Here is a 21,574-nt window from a genome sequence, read left to right on the forward strand (position 1 = left end):
CACGTCTGCAGTGCACCTAATATCATTTAAGATCCTTAAAAGAGCAGTCTCCGTACTGTGGTTCATCCTAAAACCAGATTGATATTTCTCCAAAATATTATTTGTATTTAAAAAATGATTCAACTGGATGAAAACCAGTTTTTCTAAAATCTTACTTAAAAACGGTAAGTTGGATACGGGTCTGTAGTTATTAAAAACGCTCGGGTCAGAACCGCTCTTCTTCAGAAGGGGCTTCACCACCGCCGTTTTAAAGGCAGCTGGGAAGACGCCTGTCTGAAGAGAGCAATTGACTATATTTAAAATTTGTTCTTCAAAAAATCCATAAAATGTCTTAAAAAGAAATGTGGGAATTGGATCCAAAAGGCAGGTTGTTGGGTTTACCTGGGAGAAAACTCGAACAAGTGTCCTTGCATCAACCAGGGCAAAACTTTCCAGTGTTTCCTCATGTAAATATGATTGTCCGGGTTTATTAAAACTTGTGTTTTGACGGGCTAAAAGACTGGATCTTATGTCATCGATTTTACTTCTGAAGTGGTCTGCAAAGTCCTCACAGAGAGCATCTGTTGGTCTCTGTGGGGACTTATTAAAATCAGAACTAGTTAAAAGTTCAAAGGTGGAGAAGAGAACCCTGGGGTTGTTTTTATTGACTGTAATGAGGTTTGAGAAATAGGAAGATCTTGCCAGTTTTACTGTTTTATTGTAAGATTTCAGTTGTTCGCATAAAATTTCATAGTGTACTGTAAGTTTACTTTTTCTCCACCTCCTCTCTGCACTCCTGCATTTTCTCTTTGATATTTTGATAGCATTGTTTCTCCACGGGGGTACAGTCTTTGTTTTTGTTGTTTTAATTAAAAGTGGAGCTACTGAATCTAATGATGATTTAAGATGTAGGTTAAAATTGTCAACAATAAGATCACAGGGTGCAGGTAAAATGTCAGCAGGAGTGTTTTTTAAGATCTCGATAAAATTTGCTGCCACCTCAGAAGATAGGTAGCGTTTCTTCACTGTTCTGACCGGGACTGCTAGATGGTTAAAACTGGCGATGTTAAAATAGACACAGTAGTGGTCTGACACTGCCAAGTCAACAACAGAGGACACACCAGCAGACAAGCCATAGGTTATAACCAAATCCAGGGTGTGTCCTCTGTTGTGAGTTGGCTGCAAGACGTGCTGTTTAAAATCCAAGCAGTTTAAAAGGTTTGAAAAATCTCTGGATAGTGGGTCCGAGATGTTGTCCATGTGTATATTAAAATCGCCAGTTATTAATATTCTGTTATAACTGGAATATAAAATGGATAAGAATTCTGAAAATTCTGTAATAAAAGAAGTGGAATGATGGGGAGGTCTATAGACGGTAATGCAGAGAATAGGGGGACTGCTAAAAACAAAGGCATGGTGTTCAAACGATAAATAGCTGCTAAAAATGATCTCCTTTGATAAAAGAGTATTAATAAAAATTGATGCAGTCCCGCCTCCTCTTTTGCCATCCCTTGTAGAAAATAAAAAGTTAAAATTCGGTGGGCAAGCCTCGTTGAGAGCAACTGGAGCATCTGTACCAAGCCATGTCTCAGACAAAAGTATACCATGTAAATTATTGTCTAAAATCAGGTCGTTTATGATAAAAGTTTTGTTTAAAAGGGAGCGCACGTTCAGCACGGCCAGATTAATTATTGTGCTGGACGTGCGCTCATGGTGGTACGAATGAGCAGTATTAACATATACTAGATTACCACTGTTAAAACCACGTTGTTTGTGTGTGCAAGGGAAGCGTCTGCCGGTGATGGTTTCAATGGGAAAATTGTCCGATAGTGGTAATGATAATGAGGGCCTGCAGGGGGAGCTAGTGAGGGTGGTGGTACTGTGAGCAGCTGGTATTGGCCTGTAAGTGATGGTAGTGACATTGTCATTGCAGCGTTTATGAGTAGAAGAAGAAATATGATTGGTAAACAAGAGTCAGCTGGGAGTGGAATTGGTTACGACATGGTGAACAAAGACATATACTCTCCCTGTTACGTTGACCCTTCCCTCTCCAAGCGGCTCCACACTGCAACATCAAAAACGGAATTATTTTGTTCCAAGTCACTCATTTTCTTGCCGTTTCTACTTTACCCGTCTCATTGTTCATCATGCAAAACATTCAGTTGTGCGTTTGTCACCCGATTGTGTGCTTGGGTGATTACTCATCTGGTGGTTCTTTGCAGCTCTTTGGCCATCCCACTCCACTGCCGTCCAGTAACACAGCCTGTAAGTCATCAACAAGACAGGGAAGAACGGGAGAGAGAGAGAGAGAGAGAGAGAGAGAGAGAGAGAGAGAGAGAGAAAAAAAAAAAAAACGAACCAAACAGGACATGACTCATCACGGCCGAAGATCTCATGAAGGTTCAAGTAGAGCGCAGGCTCACTCATGGCCGATCAGGCGGGCGCGAGACGGGCACAGTCGGCCGCAGCGGTTCCGTGCTGGTGATTTAGTGGCCATGTGTTTTGGGACCTGGGTCTGGCTCCTTCGCCATCCTGCAACGACAAGTGCATTCGTGGAGCCCTTCAAGCAAACCCACAGTGGACAAAGCTTAGCCACACCCCCTGATGAGCACCACGTGAAGTGAGCACAGGATGCAACATTTAACAATGTCAACTACAAACATCATGAGTCTCCATTTCACAAGTTCAACACAATAGGCGGACGCCTTCAGCGAATAAGTTCTTCCTCAGGACCTGGCTCGCTCGCTCTCTCTCTGTCAGTCGACGCAGAAAAGTCCAGAGCGACGCCTCTCGGCGAAGCGGTCCGCTTCAGAGCTCGTCTGCAGAATCCACACAGAAAAGGCGTCAGAAAGTAAAACAGAATGATGTCACTTGCTTATTTGATTGGCGGCGTCTACTTCGATGGTTGCCCTCGTCCGTCCCGTCCGGCTCATCGTCCGGCCTGCAAAACGCATGTGCAATTAGTTGGGTGCTGCTCACTTCATTGTGTGCGCATGATTAATGATTACCCTCGCCCAGCGGTTTTTGCTGCCTCAATCAACAAAAAGCTGCTCTGCATCCAGACAAACCCACTCTAACATTCCTTGCCTAAGAGCACTCAACCTTACAGACACATGTCCGACCATCTACTCAAAAAACACTGTCCATGCCCGTCAGATCTTTCTAACACCCAACAACTACAACCCCTGCCCCAGCTACACACAACCAAGGCAAACCCCAAAGCTCACTACTCTGCCCCCTCCTGTTCACCATTTACAGACAGATTACTCATTTGTGTGTTGCTTGATGCTTCATTTTTCCAACTGCTCCTTTTCCTCAGTCCATCTAGCTCCATGAGACCTGCAACCAAAAAAAAAAAAAAAAAAGTAGTTGTGCCTGTTGCATATCAAATTGCCATGTGCTTTGTTACCTCTGCCCAGCTCCTCGTCCACCCTACAAACCTGCTTTTGTGCATGTCCAGGCTTTACACTTCAGGTTCTCTTTGGTGTCACCCAACCCAAGCGGATTCTTCACACTGCAATAAAAACAAACAAATTCAAAATGGAGTTCTGCTTTGATTTCGTTTCCATACCTGTCGGTTTCATTACCCTCATCTGGTGGATCTTGGTGCCTCTCGCCCATCCCGCTCCACCTTGCAACATCAAATATGGGCTACAAGTACAATTTCGCAGAAAACAGACATTTTGAAAAATAAACATACCTTTTAAAAATACAAAAAAATACAAAAATAAACATTGAAAAAAACATCCCGCTTTCATACCTACAAAGCAAGCACAATTTCATCTTTACTCTGCATTTGTACTTATTACGCTGCCGTCGTTTGACACTCTGGGCTCCAGCTGCTTCGCCAACCTGCAATAAGTGCATTTGTATAGCCCTTTAGTCACAAAAGCATCTCAACAACTGATGAAATGAAAAGGTCAAAACAGGCAAGACAAAAAAAAAAAATATATATATATATATATATATATATATATATATATATATATATATATATATATATATATATATATATATATATATATATATATATATATATATATACACACACACACCAAACTCCATTTGGGCGGGCTTTGCAGAAGAAACCTGGAGAAGGGACCAGAGATTGAGGGACCAATCCGCTTCCAGGATGACCAAGCTGCTATGGAGGCTGAATGGGCAACATTCCACACAATGCGGTGATAAACAATGTTAACTAAAACACCACGAGACTCCATTTCATGAGTCAAATCACTGCAGAGAAGTGCTTCTTCCTCACAAACGGGTCCTGTCAATCAGCGCAGAATCCTCAAGGCGGACCAGTTCACCTCCAATCTTGTCCCGATCCGCTCAGTGCAGAATCCTCCCACAAAAGCATCACAAAGTAACACGGAGTGCCACCGATTTGATGGGAGGGTCATCTTTGTCGGCTTCCCTCGCCCGTCCTTTCCTCCCATCCGGCTCATCGGCCGCCCTGCGAAACGTATCATGTGCAATTGTGCGCGGCGCACTTCATTGGAAGCATGTGGAACGCCAACCCGCGTCCGACGGTTCTTGGTGGCTGTCGGACCATCCCGCTCCATCAACCAAAGGTAGGGGACGAAAAAAGAATACAAGGACAACTGTGACAGATTATTAAAACAGACTAACAACAAAATGTATGAAAGACAAGTCATATGCTGATTGTTTTTTGGCTAAACGAAACACAGGGGTGGGGAAAAAGGTTTTATTTGTTGATGACCGACCGAGTCCACCCTAAAACCCCAACACTGCACACAGCTTCTTGATGACTAAATTTGTCAGAAAAAAAAAAAAAAAAGTTGACTTGCCTTTCCTCCCAGTCAGTTTGAGTGACTTTTCAGTGTGGACAGTGAGCATGTCGCCTCAGCTCACTTGTGGAATTCACAAAACAGTTTGTCGAGGCACAGATAAACGTTGCACATTTGTACTGTCTGGCACTTCCAATTGAACTAAGACAAAAAATAAAAAGAAATCAGTTTAGACAAGATGGAATCAACATGTACACAGATGCAACTGTGTCAAAAAAGCTGAAACTTTACACTTATTTTCACCTGGTCTGAGGTCCTCCTACTTGCTTTGTCTTGAATCCTGTATTTGTTTTTAGTTCTTCAAACAATTGACAGAAATTATGTTTAGAACAACATATTACAGATATGAACTACAGTGACAGTGTTGAACGCTGTCTAGGTCTAGCATCACATTTGCGGCCGGAATTATGCAATTATGGTTGACTATAGCGAATTAGTATCAAACCGAATAGTTCAAAATTTCTTCACAGATACTTGTCACCCTACCTCATGTTAGCAATACAAGTACATAAAACTGTTCAAATTTTAGCACAACTTACCTCAAAGCGTAGATTATCCATGTTTGCAGTTCAAAAATGGTCGTCAATTAGTATGAAGCGTTCCCTCCGACCGGAAATCGCAGAAACGAATGTTTGCAAAAGGTTCCGAGGTATGTGTTGGTCATGTCTTTAATAACCAGCAGTGGAGAAATACATTTGCAATTTTTGGCTGTATTTGGAGTGGAAAGATTTTAAATGTAAATTTATGACAATCTGCGTCAACTGTTAGACAAAACCATATTCACAAGTTTGCAAATCAAACACTCAAAGACAATTAATTGCACACAACTCACAATATGAATACAAACAAATGGGGGGAGGGGGGCTACCAATGTAGTAGGCCTACCGCAGGTTGGGCGAGGGGACAAAAAAAAATACATTTTTGACCCTGACAGTAAACTAAAAGACCAGACCAGGAGAGAGAAATCCAGAATAAAATAGTGACATACCACTTGAAAGAAAATACACAACAATAAGTTGCATAAAAAAAACCTTACAGTTCAAGTCCCCAGTACAAAGCCATTAGGTGTGTCATTTACAACACTTAAAAAAGAAAAAAAAAAAAAGAGCTGGCCAGCATTGAAACAAACAAACCCAAAACATTTGATATTGTGACAAGAGCACAATGTGCTAAATCAAACAAAATAAAGTGAATTGTGTGCTGTGCTCAAACCTCAAACGCTGTAGCTTCCTTCAAGTGTGCAAATCCTGCAACAAACAAAATGTCATTGTGAGAAACGGCAACAAACGACAAACATTTGCTCGTGTGCTCACCCTACCTGCAAAATGCGACGCGGACGGTCGCTATCTTGCCACACCTGTTGACTGCACTCGATGAATCCCTTCGTGCACACCTGTCGCCAATTGACGCGCAGGCCTGACGCGGCGTCTGCCAAGCCAAAAGTTTTCTTCATCTTGTTCAACGGCGCTGCAACAAGCAACATATGTCATAGTGAGAAATGGCAACAAAAGACAAAATTTTGCTCGTGAGAAAAGGCCACACGACCGGTCGCCATTTTGCCACACCTGTTGACTGGAGGCGACGATTCGCGTCGTGCACACCTGACGCCAATTGACCTACAAGCCTGACGTCGCGTGCGCCAGTCCAAGCCATTTTTTTTCTTTCGCTTGTTCAATGGCGCTGCTAAATCAAGCAAAGAGAGGTGAATTGTGACATGCTGACTTCAAATTTCAAACGCTGTTGCATCCATCTAGTGTGCAAATCCTGCAACAAACAAAATGTCATTGTGAGAAACGGCGACAAACATTTGCTCGTGTGCTCACCTTACGTGCAAAATGCTACGCGGTCGGTCGCCATCTTGCCTTGCCTGTGGACTCCACTCGATGAATCCCTTCGTGCACACCTGTCTCCTCCAGTCGATTTACAGGTCTGACGTCACGTCAGACAATTAAAACCAACCTTCTTCGCCTGCTTGTTCAACGGCGCTTTGCACACTAGCGCCACCCGATGACCTGTCATGACAACTGCTTTGCTCTACCGTGGACATTTCATTCATCCATGATCCAAACCGCTTATCCTCACAAGGGTCGCGGGCGTGCCGGAGCCTACAATTTCACGCCATAAAAAAGTAAAGTGAATCACACCCCATAAAGTACGGCAACCTGGCTATCGTTGCAACACTACATCGTCTTCAGGTGCCACTTTGTCGCTATCTTCTGGTCAGTTTGAGAAATGCTGTCGTTGACAACTTCCGTGAATCCAAATTAGACGAGACGTTTTTCCATTTGTGTCCCGTGCTATTTTCGTTGTAGAAATAAAAATTAAAAATTAAACTGTTATTAGACTCATTCTAACTCGTTCCAGAAAAAAAAGAGAAAAATCAAGCTGTTTTTAATTTTTTGGGGTCTTTCTATTTTAAAATGAAAATCAACCAGTCGTTTTTTTACATTAGTAATATCTGCTTCCAAACATAATATCCAATGACCAAAAGAGACACGGCCCTCCTCCTGAGGCATGTTTTTATAGCATTTCCGCTACTTTATTTTTAAGGGCTTTAAACACTTTCAAACAAAAACAGTTAAATACATGTACTACATTGATAGTGAGCAAAGAAATGTTTAAGACAAAAATGTTGTACAGTGTGTGTGTGTATACGTATATCTATATTTATATATACATACACAGTTTGCATAGCTCATATAGTTGCATAATTTAGAGAAGTGATTGCACTGAAATCACCACCACATTATGTGCCCGAGTCTTTGACCTCCTTGCCTCTGAGCTGCAGACGGCCTACTGTACTTGACTGGGCTAAGTGCACCAAGAGCTTTTAAATTTGTGACAGTGAAAGCAGCCTTTCGATCATAGTGGCTACTATCAAGGGGATCATTGTTCCCCTACGGACAGCCTCTGTGTCTCCCCCGATTGCCAGGCTGTGCCTGACCTCTTATTCTGAGTCTTTATTTGACTTTGTTGTGCACATGACAGTGATGCATGCAAGCTTTGGATGAAAATAGCTGGATCACAAACTATCAAACTGATCTGTGATGCAGGAGCCACGTAGAGAAAGTTCAAACAATGAATATTAAGGTCCAAGGAAAAGCTCACTTTTTGGGGTGAAATGGAGGCACCTTATGTCCATTTTGACATTTTGAAAAAAATTACACCCGTTGAGTCCATTGCTGCCCTTTGTCATGCTAATTAGGGCGACACTAGCTGCTCAAAGTGCCACTGCTGTGTGGGATGCCGCGTGCAGGGGCGCAGGATGAGGTCTCCCGCACCCGTGTGGGCGCCGACTTCATCCGACGAGATGCTCCTTGGGGGGCGCCCGTCCTTCGTAGCCTCCACGCACAACTGGGACTGCCGGTGGAGCAACTGGCCACTCAGCTGGAAAGAACCAAAAACTTGCAGACTAGAAAGTCATCTCAAGAGGTTATTTAAAAAAAAATAAAATAAAAAAAAGTCTGTCAATATACTGTGGCATCAATACATTCTTGCTTTACCTTTATGAGCGTCCACTGGAGCCTTTCGCTGATTGGCTGCCGACACCGGGAAAGGACCACCCGCTCACCGATGGCGTCCAAACACAGAGCCCCCGCGGGACCCCATCGCACTTCCCCGTCAGAGTTGAGATCGCAGTGCTGCAACGACCTGCGGGTTGTTATCTTTGTGGCAAGCATCTTTCTTGCAGACTGTTGCCATGGTTACCTGACGGCCTGTGCCGCTGCACGGCGCCAGGATCATGGCTCCCACGTGCGCCCCTTGACCCGGGAGGTGGTCGAGACAGCCGCCAACTGCGACGTTGTACAGCTTTAAAACGATATAAACGGCAGAGGTGGGAGTGAGTCTCATACTGTCCAGTATCTCACAAAAGTGAGTATACACCCTTCATATTTTCGTAAATACTTTTATCGATGTATTTTTAAGAGGACAAAACTGAAGAAGTCACACTTTGCCATTATGTAAAGTCATCAGTGCACAGCTTAGCACAATATAACTTAACAATATAACTTAATACACCGCCATTAATGTTATTACTGCTGGCAACAAAAGTGAGCGCACCCCGGTGTGAAAATATCCAAATTGGGCCCAAAGTGTCAATATTTGGTTTAAAAAATGGATAGGTGTAATGCTTTAGTGTAGCTTTACCTCGCCTGAAAGTCCTGGTCTATCTTGCGGAATGTAAAGTTGGGGATGGATCGTCGTCAGATACCATTGGAAGTCCCTACAGCCCAAAGTCAATTTCAGCTGCAGGCGCTCAGTGATATTGGGCCTCTCAGACTGCATGGAATAAAGCACATTTTTGTACATTTCTTTTTTGACTTCCGACAATATCACTTGACACACACACACCTGCCTAATAAAATGAGCCAAGGTGTCCCGCCTGTAGAAGATATCGCGGTATGTATCCATCCACGTGTCCGCTATGCGGATCTTGTTATTCTCAAGCTGCTCCTGGTCTTGGAAACGGGACGGGAGGCGGGGGAGGTGGTGGTCTAGGTGGGCCACGCGGGAGCAGGGGACCACCTCCATGGAGCCCCCGCACAACCACACCTTGGACAGCGTTAGCAATAACAGCAGGATTATGTTTCCTTTTTCTGTTGGATTCTGCTTAACACTTGAAAGAATGCGAAAAGTGTTCTTTTGGTTCTACATGCAGCACAATGTCATATTCAATTCATCACGTTTTATTTCCCTAAAATGGGGTCCGATGGTCAAGTCATATTTTCTTGTTATGTTGATCCCTGGCGGAAAGCAAAACATTCCTAGACCATTACTTGAGCACAACATTCCCAACAACTTAGCAAAAGGCGACCGGATCACCCAAGCGCAGTGAAAAAACGTTTTTGCGGCTCATAACATGAATCATATGTCTCCATGCTGATGGATTTCAAACAAAAACTAACCCTGATTGACAGCTCAATTTGTTCCCCTCCCCACAGTAGAATCCCAGGATCAAAGGCTCCCACATTATGGAAGAAATGTCTGTCAACGGCCAGAACTCCACCTCCTAACGCTGGACTCCTATTGCAGTCAGAATCAAAACAGGATGAAGCAATCACAGCACCGAGGATTGAGAAAAACATTCCGCTATGGTGTTAAAATGTCGGTTCAACGGAAGTTCAACGTTGGGGCTGTAGTCATGACACAAAAAGGCCATAACAGAGGCTGTAAACTCACAGTACAGGTTCAACCGCCAAGTCTGAGTCCCCGTCCAACAGTTGCGGTTTGGACTCCCACGAAAAGTCCAAATTCCAGTCAAAAACTCCCCACACTGGCCACCGGGTGGCGTTGTACTCGAAAGTCTCCCCGTGGATCACATCCATGATGGGGGAAACTACTCTGGTCCTGCACAAAGAAACACTACATCCATGACGTGTGTGCCTGTGTCTAATATCACGCCGTCTTTTATTAGTTTCAGCTCTGGCTAGCATGTGTTTGAAATATTTCCATCATGTGGTATGATCTAAAAATATTTTTTTAAAGACGGAGTGCAAAACAGAAAGGCGCACCATCATGTGACCATTTCCAGGGCCAAAGATCCGCCTAATTAGACGTCTAATTGGAGACACACTGCAGGCAGACTGAGGAGCCCGACTGAATATGCCAAATCACGAGAACAGCAACCTCTGCCATGGAAAGCCGTTTGAGCATTTATTTGACATCCAACTAGTTCACTGAATAGTCCCTGCACTAGTAGAATGACTCGGGCACGCTAACAACTACGTTACTAGTGAGGCAAAACTGTGCACAAGGTGACATCTGCGCGTTACTAGTACTAATAGTCACGCACTTGCACTTAGCAGCGCTCTTACCTGTCCTGGGCCACTCTCTCCAGGAGTGGTTCCAGCCAGCCATCGTGACATTCACAGTGAGAGTCCATGAAGACCAGCACCTCCCCCGAAGCTCGGGACGCACCCAGGTTACGGCACCCGCCGACACCGAGACGCTTAGTGCTGCGAATCAAACGCACCTCATCCAGCCGGGACACATATTCACTGAGCTGAGTCTTCAAGTCATCTGGAGAGAGAAAGATGTGGATAAATTGATGGATGGTACATGTGGAGGTATACATCCGTCCATACAACTGGTTTTATACTACCATACCCAGTCATCATTTTATCTTTTTTGTTTTTGTTTTTGTTTTTACTATCCCCAAATGAAATTGGTAATAATGGATGCAGGTTGGATGGAGAAGTAGATGGACGACTGGCTAGATGACGCAGAGTGCATAAGGGTATGTGGACCACCACCATTCATGCCCAACGTCATCCTATGGGCTCGCATACCGTGTGTACTGAGGTCGTCCACTAGGAGGAGCTCCAGTAAGAAGGATCTGGGCGTTGTGTTCAGGACGCTGTGCAGTGTGCGTAAAAGTGTGGCCCAAGCCTCGTCGTGAAAGCAGATGACCACGCTGGCAGAAGGCAGCGCTTCACTGTACTGCTCGCCAAGACACCTGACACAAAAGAACCCATCTCTGAACAACTTACCCACAGCGAAGTAGATCGCGCGTAAAAGTATTTTTGGTTTCGTGCCGGGCTCACTTGGGATGTCGCGCCTCGGGCAGTGAGCGATACGGCGAAACCTGGCTGCCTTGATTCTGCGCTCCTTCTCCCACACGACTGGACAGAAATTCCTTCCTCGCCGCGGGCAAGAGCGCCTTGTAATTCCACTTCTTGTGCGGCGGGTCTTTAGTGCCCTGCGTGGACGCCACGAACAAAAGCTGGTCCTCTTTAAGCGAGTTGATGGGGACAAAGTCAGGGACGAGCTCCAATGCCGCGTCGCCGATAAGCTCCAAGTCGTCCGGTGGAAGGAGAATCCGCTGGAAGGGGCGTCGCGGGGCGCCAACAAGTTTCTGGTGAGAGCGATGTTCCCCTCCATGGAAAATGTCAGAAACGATCAGCAGGAGCAAAGTGAATCCAAGAAGAAACAACCATAAACACAGCATCCTCCGGTGTATGCCCCACAGCCCCATTTTGCAGAGAGGCACCGCAATTTAGCCCAGCTCAATCCTGACTTCCATGCTGGCATTTAGTCCACCCCAAAAAGTAATCCACTGCACCAAATGCGCACCGAGCACGTTTGTATCCATAAGACTGGACAAGCAGGTTGTCAAGAGCCCCCCCAAAACTCCAAAACAGTGGACTTGATCGCCTATCATTACGCACACCCCGCGGTCCTAAAGCCTGCGCTCATTTGGCTCGTCCACTAACACATTCAACATGTGCGCATCCACCTGCTGTGGGCTGACAACACGAAGGAACAATAAAAGATGGAGATGCAGAGGCCAAAATGAAAATACACTTAGAAAAAAAAAAAAAAACACAATCGCATTTTCCTAATTTAACACTATCGGTGCAGGTATGAAGTAAAATACTTTTTACTTTTTCAGTATATTTTTTCAGTTATCTGTACTTTACGAATTTATTTTTCCGACAACTTTAGGCTAATTGCGTATTCAATATGTTGCGAGTTCTGAAAGCCTAAAAAAATCATTCTAATCTGAAAAAGGTACATCTAAATTATGTCTTTTTTCATTTGTTATCTTTAGCAAATTTGGCATTTAAAAAAAAAAATTTGCTGGGCATCTCATCAGTTCAGTCCGGATTATCCTGCAGGCACTATCCAGTGATTATTTTTATTGATAGAATACTGTGTAAGGTAATTAGAGTAGAAGTCCCCCCCCCCCCCTCCCCACATTGTGCCAATTAGTTATCAAAAAAACGTACAGTATTGCATATAAATGACAGCAACATTTGCTTTTTACTTTTGATTTTTGGACATTTCAGTTTGTAGGTTTTCAAGTTCACTCAAGTAAATGAATTTACTGAGTACTTCTGCTTTTTTTCCCCAGTACTTAAGTCCAGGGTGTGAGTCATTTCACATCCTCTGAACAATATTAAATTGATCGCACTTTTTTTTTTTTTTTTTTTTTTGTTGGACAATTGTGCAGAATTGCTTAACACGAAAATAGTGCCGTCTTCTTTGTGCTGTTTTCATTTTAATAGCATTCGGAAGAGCAGAGGCAGCATTGCGGAATCGTGTCTGACTCACAGTTCAAAGGTTAACGGTCCTAATCTCGGCTCTGGTTTGTTCTCACCGTGCTTGTGTACTTTTCCTTCGGCAGTCTAAAACATTTGCTTGATAGGTTCATTGACGGCTCTAGCTTGCCATGATGTAAATGTGAAAGCTTGTTTGTGCCCTGCAATTGGCTGGCGATCAGTCTGTACTTCGCCTCTCACTCCAAGTCAGCTGGGATGGACTCCAGCTCATACATGAGCAAAATAGACGCATGAAAGAGCAGAAGACTGTGAAAATTTTGCGGGGGGAGTACAACTTTTACAACCCTGTCTTTAAAATAGTTGTCATGACTGAACAATGACAACATCCTTTTTTTTTTTTTCTTTTTTTTTTTTTCCTTTTTTTTTTTTGTCATCATCAAGCCGCCCAAGTCATGTGTGCGTGACAATCTTACTTTGGTGGTGCTGACAGGCTGCAGGCCATCTGACAATGCCGGAAAACAGCAGCGGTCCAGTCCAGTTTGGATCTCATGGTTCTGTCTTGGCAGTTACATCTGGATGGAAGAGAAGACCATGGAAAATCAAGTTTTCCCTGCAGGATGCTACCACAGTGAGATTTAGGGGGTTATAGCACGACCTGGTGGCAGTCAAAATGTTGTTTTTTTTTTTTAAAGTTAACCTTTATACTAGCATAATTATGTCATAATGGTGTTTATTTGGTGACTGATCGGAAGGACATTTTTGGATGCAGGCTCAAATTCGAAGATTCACTTCAGTTTCTAAAGAAATACTGTCCACGCTAAAACGACATTAGCTCAAATCAATTCGAAGTCTTGCTGTGAAAAGGCCAGTGCACATACCGGCTGATTTTGTGTCCGCGATGACGGATGAGCAGCTCACCTTCCGTGCATTTTGTACAAAGTCTCACTTCTCGCCTCCGCTCGGGATGACAGGGCAGCGTGTCCTCTCATGTTTGTGATTACAGTGAGGAAGAGGGGAAGGGGGGGGGGGCATCTGAGGACATCTGAGAAACACAAACTGGGTTAATTGAGGTCATTTCGGCGTTAACGTGCAATCTGTGCTAATGTAGCGCGTCGGGATAATTCTTTCCAGGAGCTTTTTTTCGGAGAAGGAGCAAATGTGGTCGGGGGGGAAGAAAGAGAGAGGGTGGGCCCAAATGAGAGGCCTGCGTGGAGGATAAGAGAAGGGGGTCAGCGGAGGTCAGTTGCATGTGTTCTGGTGGGAACATGTTCATTCATAGGGCAAATGGGGATAAAAGATCTAAAAAAAAAAAGAAAAGATAAAAGAAGAAAAAAAATTATAATTCTTCATGCATTTCCAGAAGCAAACACTCCCATATGTCTTCAGCTGGAGCCAAAACACACTGAGGTGAAGCCTTCCCTGCCAGCACATAGCAGCACCAGAGACACCCCCCCCCCCCCCCACACACACACACACACACACGAGGAATGTGTCTGCATTCCACCACTCGATTAAATAACACGGCGTGTGCCCAGTGAGAGAAAGAGCCCCTTTAATGTAAGGCCTGCGAAGCTAACACGAAACTGTCCATAAGTGTGATTGTGAAAGGTTTGCCAATATGTGCCCTGTGATTGGCTGGCAACCAGTGGGGGGAGGGGGGGTCGAGTAGGGTGGACCTGCCTCGCCTCCAAAGTCAACTGCAATTTATTGGCTCCCGTACAAAATGGATGGACTGCCTGAAGTTTTTATTATCGCTTCTCCAATGAAATGTGATTTGAAACTTGAGGCACATGTGAACCACTAGTCCACCAGCGCTGCTTTTTCTCCGACCTTTAAGATGGAAACCAATTTGGGCAAAGACCTCGTGACGGGTAAGGCCGCTGATGGCAATCACGTTGGATGACGCACAGTTTGTACACTTCTGCTTTTGGGCCACTGTGGCGCAACGACGACTACAACTCGGGGCTCATCGTTGGGTCGGTGCGGGTCAAGTGGCGATCTCGTGGACAAACATGCAGCGGAGAAAATGCAATAATAACGCAATTGGACCATTTGGGATTTTTATGACGCCATTCAGTGGCCGATTTGGGATTCCGAGTATGAATTGATTGAATTTAGCACGTTTGTGAGAAAGAAAGTGTCAGTAGAGGACACACCTTTGCTGTATTTAAAACCTACATTTGACATCCTGATCAATAATCTTTGACGACGCCTCACGACTTTAAGTTAGCTTTGAGGATTCTTCTTTAGAAGCGGACAGAAGAAAAGAGGAAGAGGATGCACCTCACTTCTCATGACTTCCCTGCCTCATGCGCCCTAATGAGGGATGAGATGCGTCTCGTTAACAAACGTCACATGTCTTATGTGCTCACCAGCACCAGATTCAATTGTTGCACACAAGCGCACAAACAGGCAAATCGCAGCGGGACGAGCAGGAGAACGCCTGAGCTCACATCCCCTGAAGGACTACTTTACTTTCTTTTTTTTTTATTTTGGGGGAAGATGGGAGTCTTGAATTATACTTTTCTTCTACTATGCATCAGCTTCGTTTATCAAGCGGATGGACGCAAAAGTAAGATGCCAGCTGGAGAAAAAGAAGCTTTCTATTGGTTACTGTATAGACATAAGTGTATTTCATACTTTTAACTCATTCAGTGCCAGACATTTTCAGACCCTCTTTTGAAAAAATTTGAAAATTGTAAGTTCCTGGGATTGAATGGCTGGACTGTGAAAAGACAAATAAATACGTCAATGGCAGCGAATGAGTTAATTATGACTTGTGTTCTGGTTGCGGCAAATAAGTACTTAACGTTTTGCTATTTTACTCACCGTGATGATGTCCTCCATCAGCTCGCTGTTGCAGTCGAGTCTCATGAGTTTCATTAGCTGACTCGCCACCGCATACTTTTCACCTCCTAAAAAAGTAATTCTGTCAATGCCGAGCAACAGCAACGTAGAATGGAACCACTGACATTCAACTGAGCGACTGATGTCACAATGCCATTTTTTTTTCCAATTAATGTCTTATACAAGAGATTTGAAAACCCTTGATTACATTGTGTGTTTTTAAACATTTCAAGTAGGTTCTCGCAATGCTAAATATGTAGGATCGTAAAAAAGCTGTATGCATATTAGATGAATACAAATTTACTAGTTTGTATATTCGTTCATTGTGCAAGAGGCGGGATACACCCTGGACTGGTTGCCGGCCAAGTGCGTTTTCGGCTATGGGCAGTTTAGAGTCTTCAGGGAACATTTTTTTTTTTTTTCCTGAACAATCTTGAACTGTTTCTTTCTCCAGCATATGCTGACATGTTCCCCCACAAGCACATCCCATTAGGAAAGTCTCCTTTCCCCATCCCACCCATCCCAGGCTGGAATCCCGACAGCATGCCATGGGACGACTACCTCTACCCGCCCATAAAACCCAAGCCCAAGGAGCTCATGCACAGGCGAGGTGAGTTCAAGTTCAGTGTCAACACAACTGACATTAAAAAAAAAATAAAATAAGGGGCCATTTAACATTTTGAAATTCATTGGTTAAAGAAGTATAATTAAATTAGCGACAAAATGAAAATTCAATTTAGCCACAAATGTACTTACTTTGACATCTGAGCCTGTTTAATTTTACTTTCTGCCATCTTGTGGAAGAGCATTTAATTGTTTTGCCGGCATAGACAGATAAAAAAAAAAAAAAAATTGTAATAATTGTATGTCAATTGTATTGTGTCCCAGGAGGCAAACCCACAGTTCGCCTCACCAGCGACAGCCCGGCGCTCAACGGTTCCGTCATCTCATTCACGGCCAAGCTCGAGTATCCACCGTGCCAGAAAGAGGACGACAGCGGGGAACTGGTGTGGGACGAGCGCTGTGACGACGGTACGGAGCTGGAGGCCTCAGGTGCTGCCAAAATGGCCCCACCAGGCCGTCATGATTTGAGCCATTTGGATCGTTTGCATCAATACAAACACACCAGATGTCATTCTTTCACCTTGAAATTTGATGACATCACTCCTGGGATTTTTCTGACACTTTCCAAAGTTTGCTTGGAAAATGAAGAGTAATGGCTAAAAATGAAAAAAAAAAAAAAAGGCTCAATTAGTATCTTTAATGGCTTGTCACCGGGCCAGTGTCTTCAAGGGAACACCATTGTACCCCTTCAACAGGGTACCTATAGGTACCCTTACAATTTGTACTATACCACACCTCTGCTCCGCATCACATAACTTTGCTTTATGCAGCGAACGGACAAGTGCGCTCGGGCTACGTGTACAACTGGACGTCCTGGATGGACGACTACGGCTTCGGCAAATGTACAGATGCCACCAAATGCAACGTGTTCCCTGACGGGAAGCCCTTCCTTCAGAGCAACGACTGGAGGCACAAGAACTACGTCTACGTGTGGCACATGATGGGTGAGAGCCGCCCGCAAACATCATCGCATTCGTTTCGCAATCATAGCAAACTTACAGTGGATATAAAAAGTCAACACACCCATGTTCAAACGCAAGGTTTTTCCGATGGGACCAATATTAACTGTTATCGCCTTTCATATGTTAGCACAAAATCTTCCAATGCATCCACTATTTGCTTTATCTTATACTGCCAAATTATGTAAGCAAAATATTAGAACCACAATGACTTATCGTATATAGTCATTTTTTTATTATTAAATCGTGCAGTTGTACCTAATATTGTGGCCCGTGAGTGTACTATACAGCACATATCATGCCAGTTCTGATAATTAACCGCCAATTTCTGGGTTTTTATTTTTTTCTTGATCCAGGACACTATTTCGAGACATGTGACGGCCACTCCTCCAGTCTGACCCTCAACACCTCCAGCATCCCTCTGGGAGCAGAGGTCATGGAGGTCATGGTGTACCGTAAACGTGAGCGCAGGAAGTACAGTCCCTTGAGTACCGACAACATTGTTTTCTACGTGACAGGTAGAATAGATTTTTTGTTCATTTTGCAGGGGTGGGCAAAGTGTGGCTCACGAAGGTTTTAGTCCTGTGATAGTCGTTGCTTTCATTCGCCCCCAAAATTGGTTATTTAAAATATATTTATTCATGTTGCCGTTTGTGTCTTAACTGGAACACGTAAGTGGGAGCACAAATCCTCCACTGGTCGCGTAGGCTATTTATAGTTCAAGATTCTTTTATTTTTAAATCTCTAAATGGTCGCAATACACCTTGCCTTTCTAAGAGTAGGTTTTAAAAATAAAATATAGACCTTCAGCACCAAAGCTTGCCCACCCCTGGTTTGTTGCCAAGGTGATATTTGTCCACATGGTCTCTGTGCTTGTCCGTGTCCAGACACGATCCCGGTGGCGGTGGACATCTCCCAGAAGTCTGCGGTCAACCAGTCGGCCAACGTGTTCTTCCGAGGCGAGGACGTCGTCTTTCGAGTGCGTCTCCACGACCCCAGCGGGTACCTGAAGACGGCGGCGACCGTCGACTACATGTGGGACTTCAGGGACGGCAACCAGGTGGTGACCCACCGCGAGGTGACCACGCACGCCTACAGCGCGGTGGGCAACATGAGCGTCAAGCTAGTAGTGGAGGCGGCGTTTCCGGCCGAGTGCCCACCCGCTGCTGCCACGCCCACGCCGACAGCGTCCACGCCGCCACCACCCCCTACTGGTAATAATACACTAAATTACAAAATAATTTCAAAATAATTGTCCTCGGTGGTCATGTTTGCATTCCCCCGCTAGAGCGCCACACGTCTCCATCAGCCATGACGACAACCCCCCAAGGTTAGCTTGGAAACGCCAACGCATGTACATCAAACATACCTGCATGTCCCATGACTTCATGTGGTCATGCCACTTCTTGCAGCCACCTCATCTCTTGTCACCATGACAACGGGCTTACCCACCACAGAAGCCCTCCCATCCATTGTTTCCAGCGTGACCCCAGAGCCGACCCCCTTTGCTCTGCTTCGTAGCAAGCGTGTGCTCGAGGGCAATGAGTGTTTCCGCTACGTGCACGGAATCTTTGTGGGTAACATCAGCATCATCGGTAGGTGTCAGGCAGTCGCCACTTTTTTTTTGTCTGTGGGGTCTGATCTGAGAGCTGAAGGACAGTCAGAGCAACTGAGGATTAGAGTGGGCTAACTCCATTCCGGTGCTTTTTTAAGTGCACAGATGAATACGGCTTTTCACTTTAAATTTAACATTTTAAATTACAACATACAAATATTATTGCATTTGTCAAAATCTGAGGAAACCCGCAATTTATGTAAAAATAAGTATTCAGAAGCAGCCATAAAACTTTAAATCACTTTCTCACAAAATGACAAAAATGGAGGTAGCCCACTCTAGTTTTTCAGATTTTTTAAAAAAGATTTTTTGACAGTTTTATACGAGCAATACTGCCATCTAGTGCTTAAATTTATACTGTAAAATCTAATAAGAGCTGTACTGACTTCAGCACTCAGCTTTAGCTTTCTTCATATTTTCAAGCACCTAAACAACGGCAAAACACAGATAGACATGAATCCAACATAAGCTATGTCATTCATTTTCTATGTACTCATTCTATTATTCATATCACATTATGGACCGATAATAAGATCATTTTTCACAGAGCCCAAGCGCCCATTAAATAGCAATGCCGACAGCCGCATTGTTGACGTGTTGGCTGCCAGAGTAACCAAGACTGACATCAGCTTCCTGGTGAAATGCCTCGGCAGGTGTGTATGTTACCATTACATGTAATTAAACGCTCTCGATCTCAAAATGTGGTACGCGGGCTCCCTCTAGCACGAAAACGTCGTTGATAACTGTTTATTCAGGTACATTTTTTATGTGACCTATCTAAAATATATTTTAATTTAACCACCCCCTCCCCCATAAATTTAAATGCAGCGTAAATATTCAAACTGTGCATAATGGCTTACAATAATATTAGAATGCTCTTTTAAGTTTGGGTCTTACCTCCTCTTCAGCGTCCCCACGTCGGTATGCACCATTGTATCGGACCCCACGTGCACTTTGGTGCACAGCATCATGTGCAACGACGTTCCTCCTTCCGCAAAGTGCGAGGTGAACCTGAGGAGAACTTTTCCGCAGCCGGGGACATACTGTGTCAACATCACGTTGGAGGACTCCCGCAGCCTGACTCTGACCAGCACCACCGTCACCATCAACAAGTTGCAAGCGACCCCTGGTGAGCGAGACAGAAAGTGTAAGAGTCAATCTGTTCGTTTCGCAGAAACGTAATTGACGATTTCTCCTCCCCTAGAGTCCAAGAACCCTCATACGACTGAGGTGATCCTCTCCACAAGCGCCGTACTGGTAGCTTTCTTTGCATTGATTGCATGTGTTGTTTACAGGTAAGTAATACCAATGTCAAACATTCTGATCGTTTCAAATTTACCGTTCAAAGGTTTATGATCACTTCAAAATGTCCTTTTTTTAAGAGAGCGATTTTTTTTTTACAATCCTTTTTTTGTAAAGAAGATAACACTGAATTAATCTGAAATAAATCTTAAGACTTCCTTACTGGAATTGCATGCAGATTTTTCACACCTCTCCAGTTGATGTTTTTCTGGCCAGACATACTGGAAATTTGGAAACATTCTACAGCTTGCGAATGTCACATGACCAAATTCAGAAAACAGGTGAGCCGTGATTAGTCATTAGTTGACTCCTGAGCAACTGTGAATTCATTTTTAATCGACAGCAAATGGCAAAATGGCCGTCTCATGAGAAGGATAAAAATACGTGTATTTTACCGCTTAATTCATATTCCACAAACGCAATATTAATCATAATGTCGTGTTTAGCCTAGAGAGGGAGCATAGAACATATAAAGAACATTTTGGAGGTGACTCCCTTTTAAAACCTCTCAATGAAATAGAGCTAAACAAAGCAGGCTAGCCTATGCAATAAAAAAATTAAAACAAAAATGTTCTCACATTTTTTTCTGTTGTGCAAGAATAATCCGTTGATCCCTAACTTGCTCCTGTTTGGAGCAATTTGAAAAATTAAACTTTTCTTTGCAGAAAAAAAAAAAAAAAAAAAGAAGACATTTCAAAGTGACCCCCAAACTTATGAATGGTAGATTAGCGTACTTGTGATGATGACGCACATGATACAACTTGTCTTTCCAGACGCTACAAAGTGTACCGGCCCATTCGCAGGTCGCTGTTGGAGGATGCCGGCAGCCGCGCTGGGGTTGCAGGCAGCGTGATGCGCCTGAGGGAGGCGCTCTTCCCCTCAAACGAGGAGCGTCATCACCTGCTGACCGAAAGACACCCCCTCTAGTTGTCTCTGTCATCGCACTTACTGTCACACACTTAATGGTAAATCCATTGCATATAAAAGACGAGGATCAAACGCCATGAAATGCTAAAGATGACATTAATATTCATATAAAAGTGTGTGTGTGTTGAGCTGTTGGCTCCATAAGAAATTAGTTGATTTATCCTACATCTATTTGAGGCACTGCTTTAAATCTATTGGCTCATGTCAGAGAGGAAACCACTTTGTATATAATCATTTTTCAAGAATGCATTATGCAATATGGTTGTTTGAAGAGTTTAACATTGTGACGCAGTTAAGTTTGAGTTACTGATTAGACATTAAGTATAAGAACGTGAAGGACTCTAATAAAAGCGCTCAACTAACAAATACTTGTGTATAAGCAGTTTAATGAGAATCTCCAGCTCCAGAGATGTATAGTTGCAATGAATCACTTTGTTATGAATCCAAAGATCATTCAAACAAATTTACCCAAAGCACATTTTACTTGACTTTTACAATGTGGTACTT

General features: G+C 43.9%; 2 protein-coding genes and 3 long non-coding RNA genes across 8 annotated transcripts; 1 reads left to right on the forward strand and 4 right to left on the reverse strand.

The window, feature by feature from the left end:
- Nucleotides 1–1,411: 1,411 nt before the first annotated feature.
- Nucleotides 1,412–3,703, reverse strand: LOC147132314 (uncharacterized). Of its 3 annotated transcripts, none has more exons than XR_015081944.1 (4): nt 3,567–3,703; nt 3,420–3,493; nt 2,877–3,318; nt 1,412–2,798 (listed from the first exon to the last, which is right to left on the reverse strand). It is a non-coding gene; the product is annotated as an uncharacterized LOC147132314 (long non-coding RNA). The 3 variants fall into 3 exon arrangements; XR_015081943.1 differs by having other exon boundaries at nt 1,412–2,511; nt 2,713–3,318; XR_015081942.1 differs by having other exon boundaries at nt 1,412–3,318.
- A 364-nt stretch (nt 3,704–4,067) lies between these two features.
- On the reverse strand, nt 4,068–6,767 carry LOC147132315 (uncharacterized). Its single transcript, XR_015082082.1, has 5 exons — nt 6,614–6,767; nt 6,356–6,473; nt 6,109–6,257; nt 5,034–6,037; nt 4,068–4,931 (listed from the first exon to the last, which is right to left on the reverse strand). It is a non-coding gene; the product is annotated as an uncharacterized LOC147132315 (long non-coding RNA).
- A 535-nt stretch (nt 6,768–7,302) lies between these two features.
- On the reverse strand, nt 7,303–11,899 carry LOC147132316 (polypeptide N-acetylgalactosaminyltransferase 15-like). The gene is made up of 10 exons (XM_086015359.1): nt 11,336–11,899; nt 11,081–11,247; nt 10,607–10,811; nt 9,972–10,139; nt 9,698–9,815; nt 9,144–9,344; nt 8,940–9,071; nt 8,499–8,600; nt 8,294–8,431; nt 7,303–8,177 (listed from the first exon to the last, which is right to left on the reverse strand). The coding sequence occupies exons 1-10, from the start codon at nt 11,764–11,766 to the stop codon at nt 7,992–7,994; spliced, it is 1,848 nt and encodes a 615-aa protein (XP_085871485.1). The 5' UTR covers nt 11,767–11,899; the 3' UTR covers nt 7,303–7,991.
- A 2,616-nt stretch (nt 11,900–14,515) lies between these two features.
- On the forward strand, nt 14,516–21,433 carry gpnmb (glycoprotein (transmembrane) nmb). Of its 2 annotated transcripts, none has more exons than XM_086015358.1 (12): nt 14,516–14,664; nt 16,095–16,250; nt 16,529–16,672; nt 17,035–17,208; nt 17,580–17,741; nt 18,111–18,437; nt 18,512–18,553; nt 18,636–18,818; nt 19,386–19,491; nt 19,747–19,967; nt 20,043–20,133; nt 20,914–21,433. In XM_086015358.1, the coding sequence occupies exons 1-12, from the start codon at nt 14,631–14,633 to the stop codon at nt 21,065–21,067; spliced, it is 1,794 nt and encodes a 597-aa protein (XP_085871484.1). In that variant the 5' UTR covers nt 14,516–14,630; the 3' UTR covers nt 21,068–21,433. The 2 variants fall into 2 exon arrangements, with proteins under 2 accessions (XP_085871484.1, XP_085871481.1); XM_086015355.1 differs by lacking the exon at nt 14,516–14,664 and adding an exon at nt 15,127–15,365.
- Nucleotides 17,446–20,422, reverse strand: LOC147132318 (uncharacterized). The gene is made up of 3 exons (XR_015082238.1): nt 20,304–20,422; nt 19,736–19,964; nt 17,446–18,229 (listed from the first exon to the last, which is right to left on the reverse strand). It is a non-coding gene; the product is annotated as an uncharacterized LOC147132318 (long non-coding RNA).
- Nucleotides 21,434–21,574: the final 141 nt, after the last annotated feature.

This window comes from Filicampus tigris, chromosome 18 (genome assembly GCF_054856515.1).
Source record: "Filicampus tigris isolate MCC_2025a chromosome 18, RoL_Ftig_1.0, whole genome shotgun sequence".
Classification (NCBI taxonomy): Eukaryota; Metazoa; Chordata; class Actinopteri; order Syngnathiformes; family Syngnathidae; genus Filicampus; species Filicampus tigris.

Bases quoted from the DNA above. Each gene is read 5' to 3' on its own strand.
- LOC147132316 (XM_086015359.1), bottom strand. From the start codon at position 11,766: ATGGGGCTGTGGGGCATACACCGGAGGATGCTGTGTTTATGGTTGTTT. The intron at 9,345-9,697 runs GTTAGTTTTTGT...ACGCTGTCCAAG, and splicing joins AAATTGAGCTGTCAATCAGG to GTGTGGTTGTGCGGGGGCTC. The intron at 9,072-9,143 runs GTGTGTGTGTGT...TATTCCATGCAG, and splicing joins TGGCTCATTTTATTAGGCAG to TCTGAGAGGCCCAATATCAC.
- gpnmb (XM_086015355.1), top strand. From the start codon at position 15,149: ATGTCTTATGTGCTCACCAGCACCAGATTCAATTGTTGCACACAAGCG. The intron at 18,554-18,635 runs GTTAGCTTGGAA...CACTTCTTGCAG, and splicing joins CATGACGACAACCCCCCAAG to CCACCTCATCTCTTGTCACC. The intron at 19,492-19,746 runs GTGTGTATGTTA...CCTCCTCTTCAG, and splicing joins CTGGTGAAATGCCTCGGCAG to CGTCCCCACGTCGGTATGCA.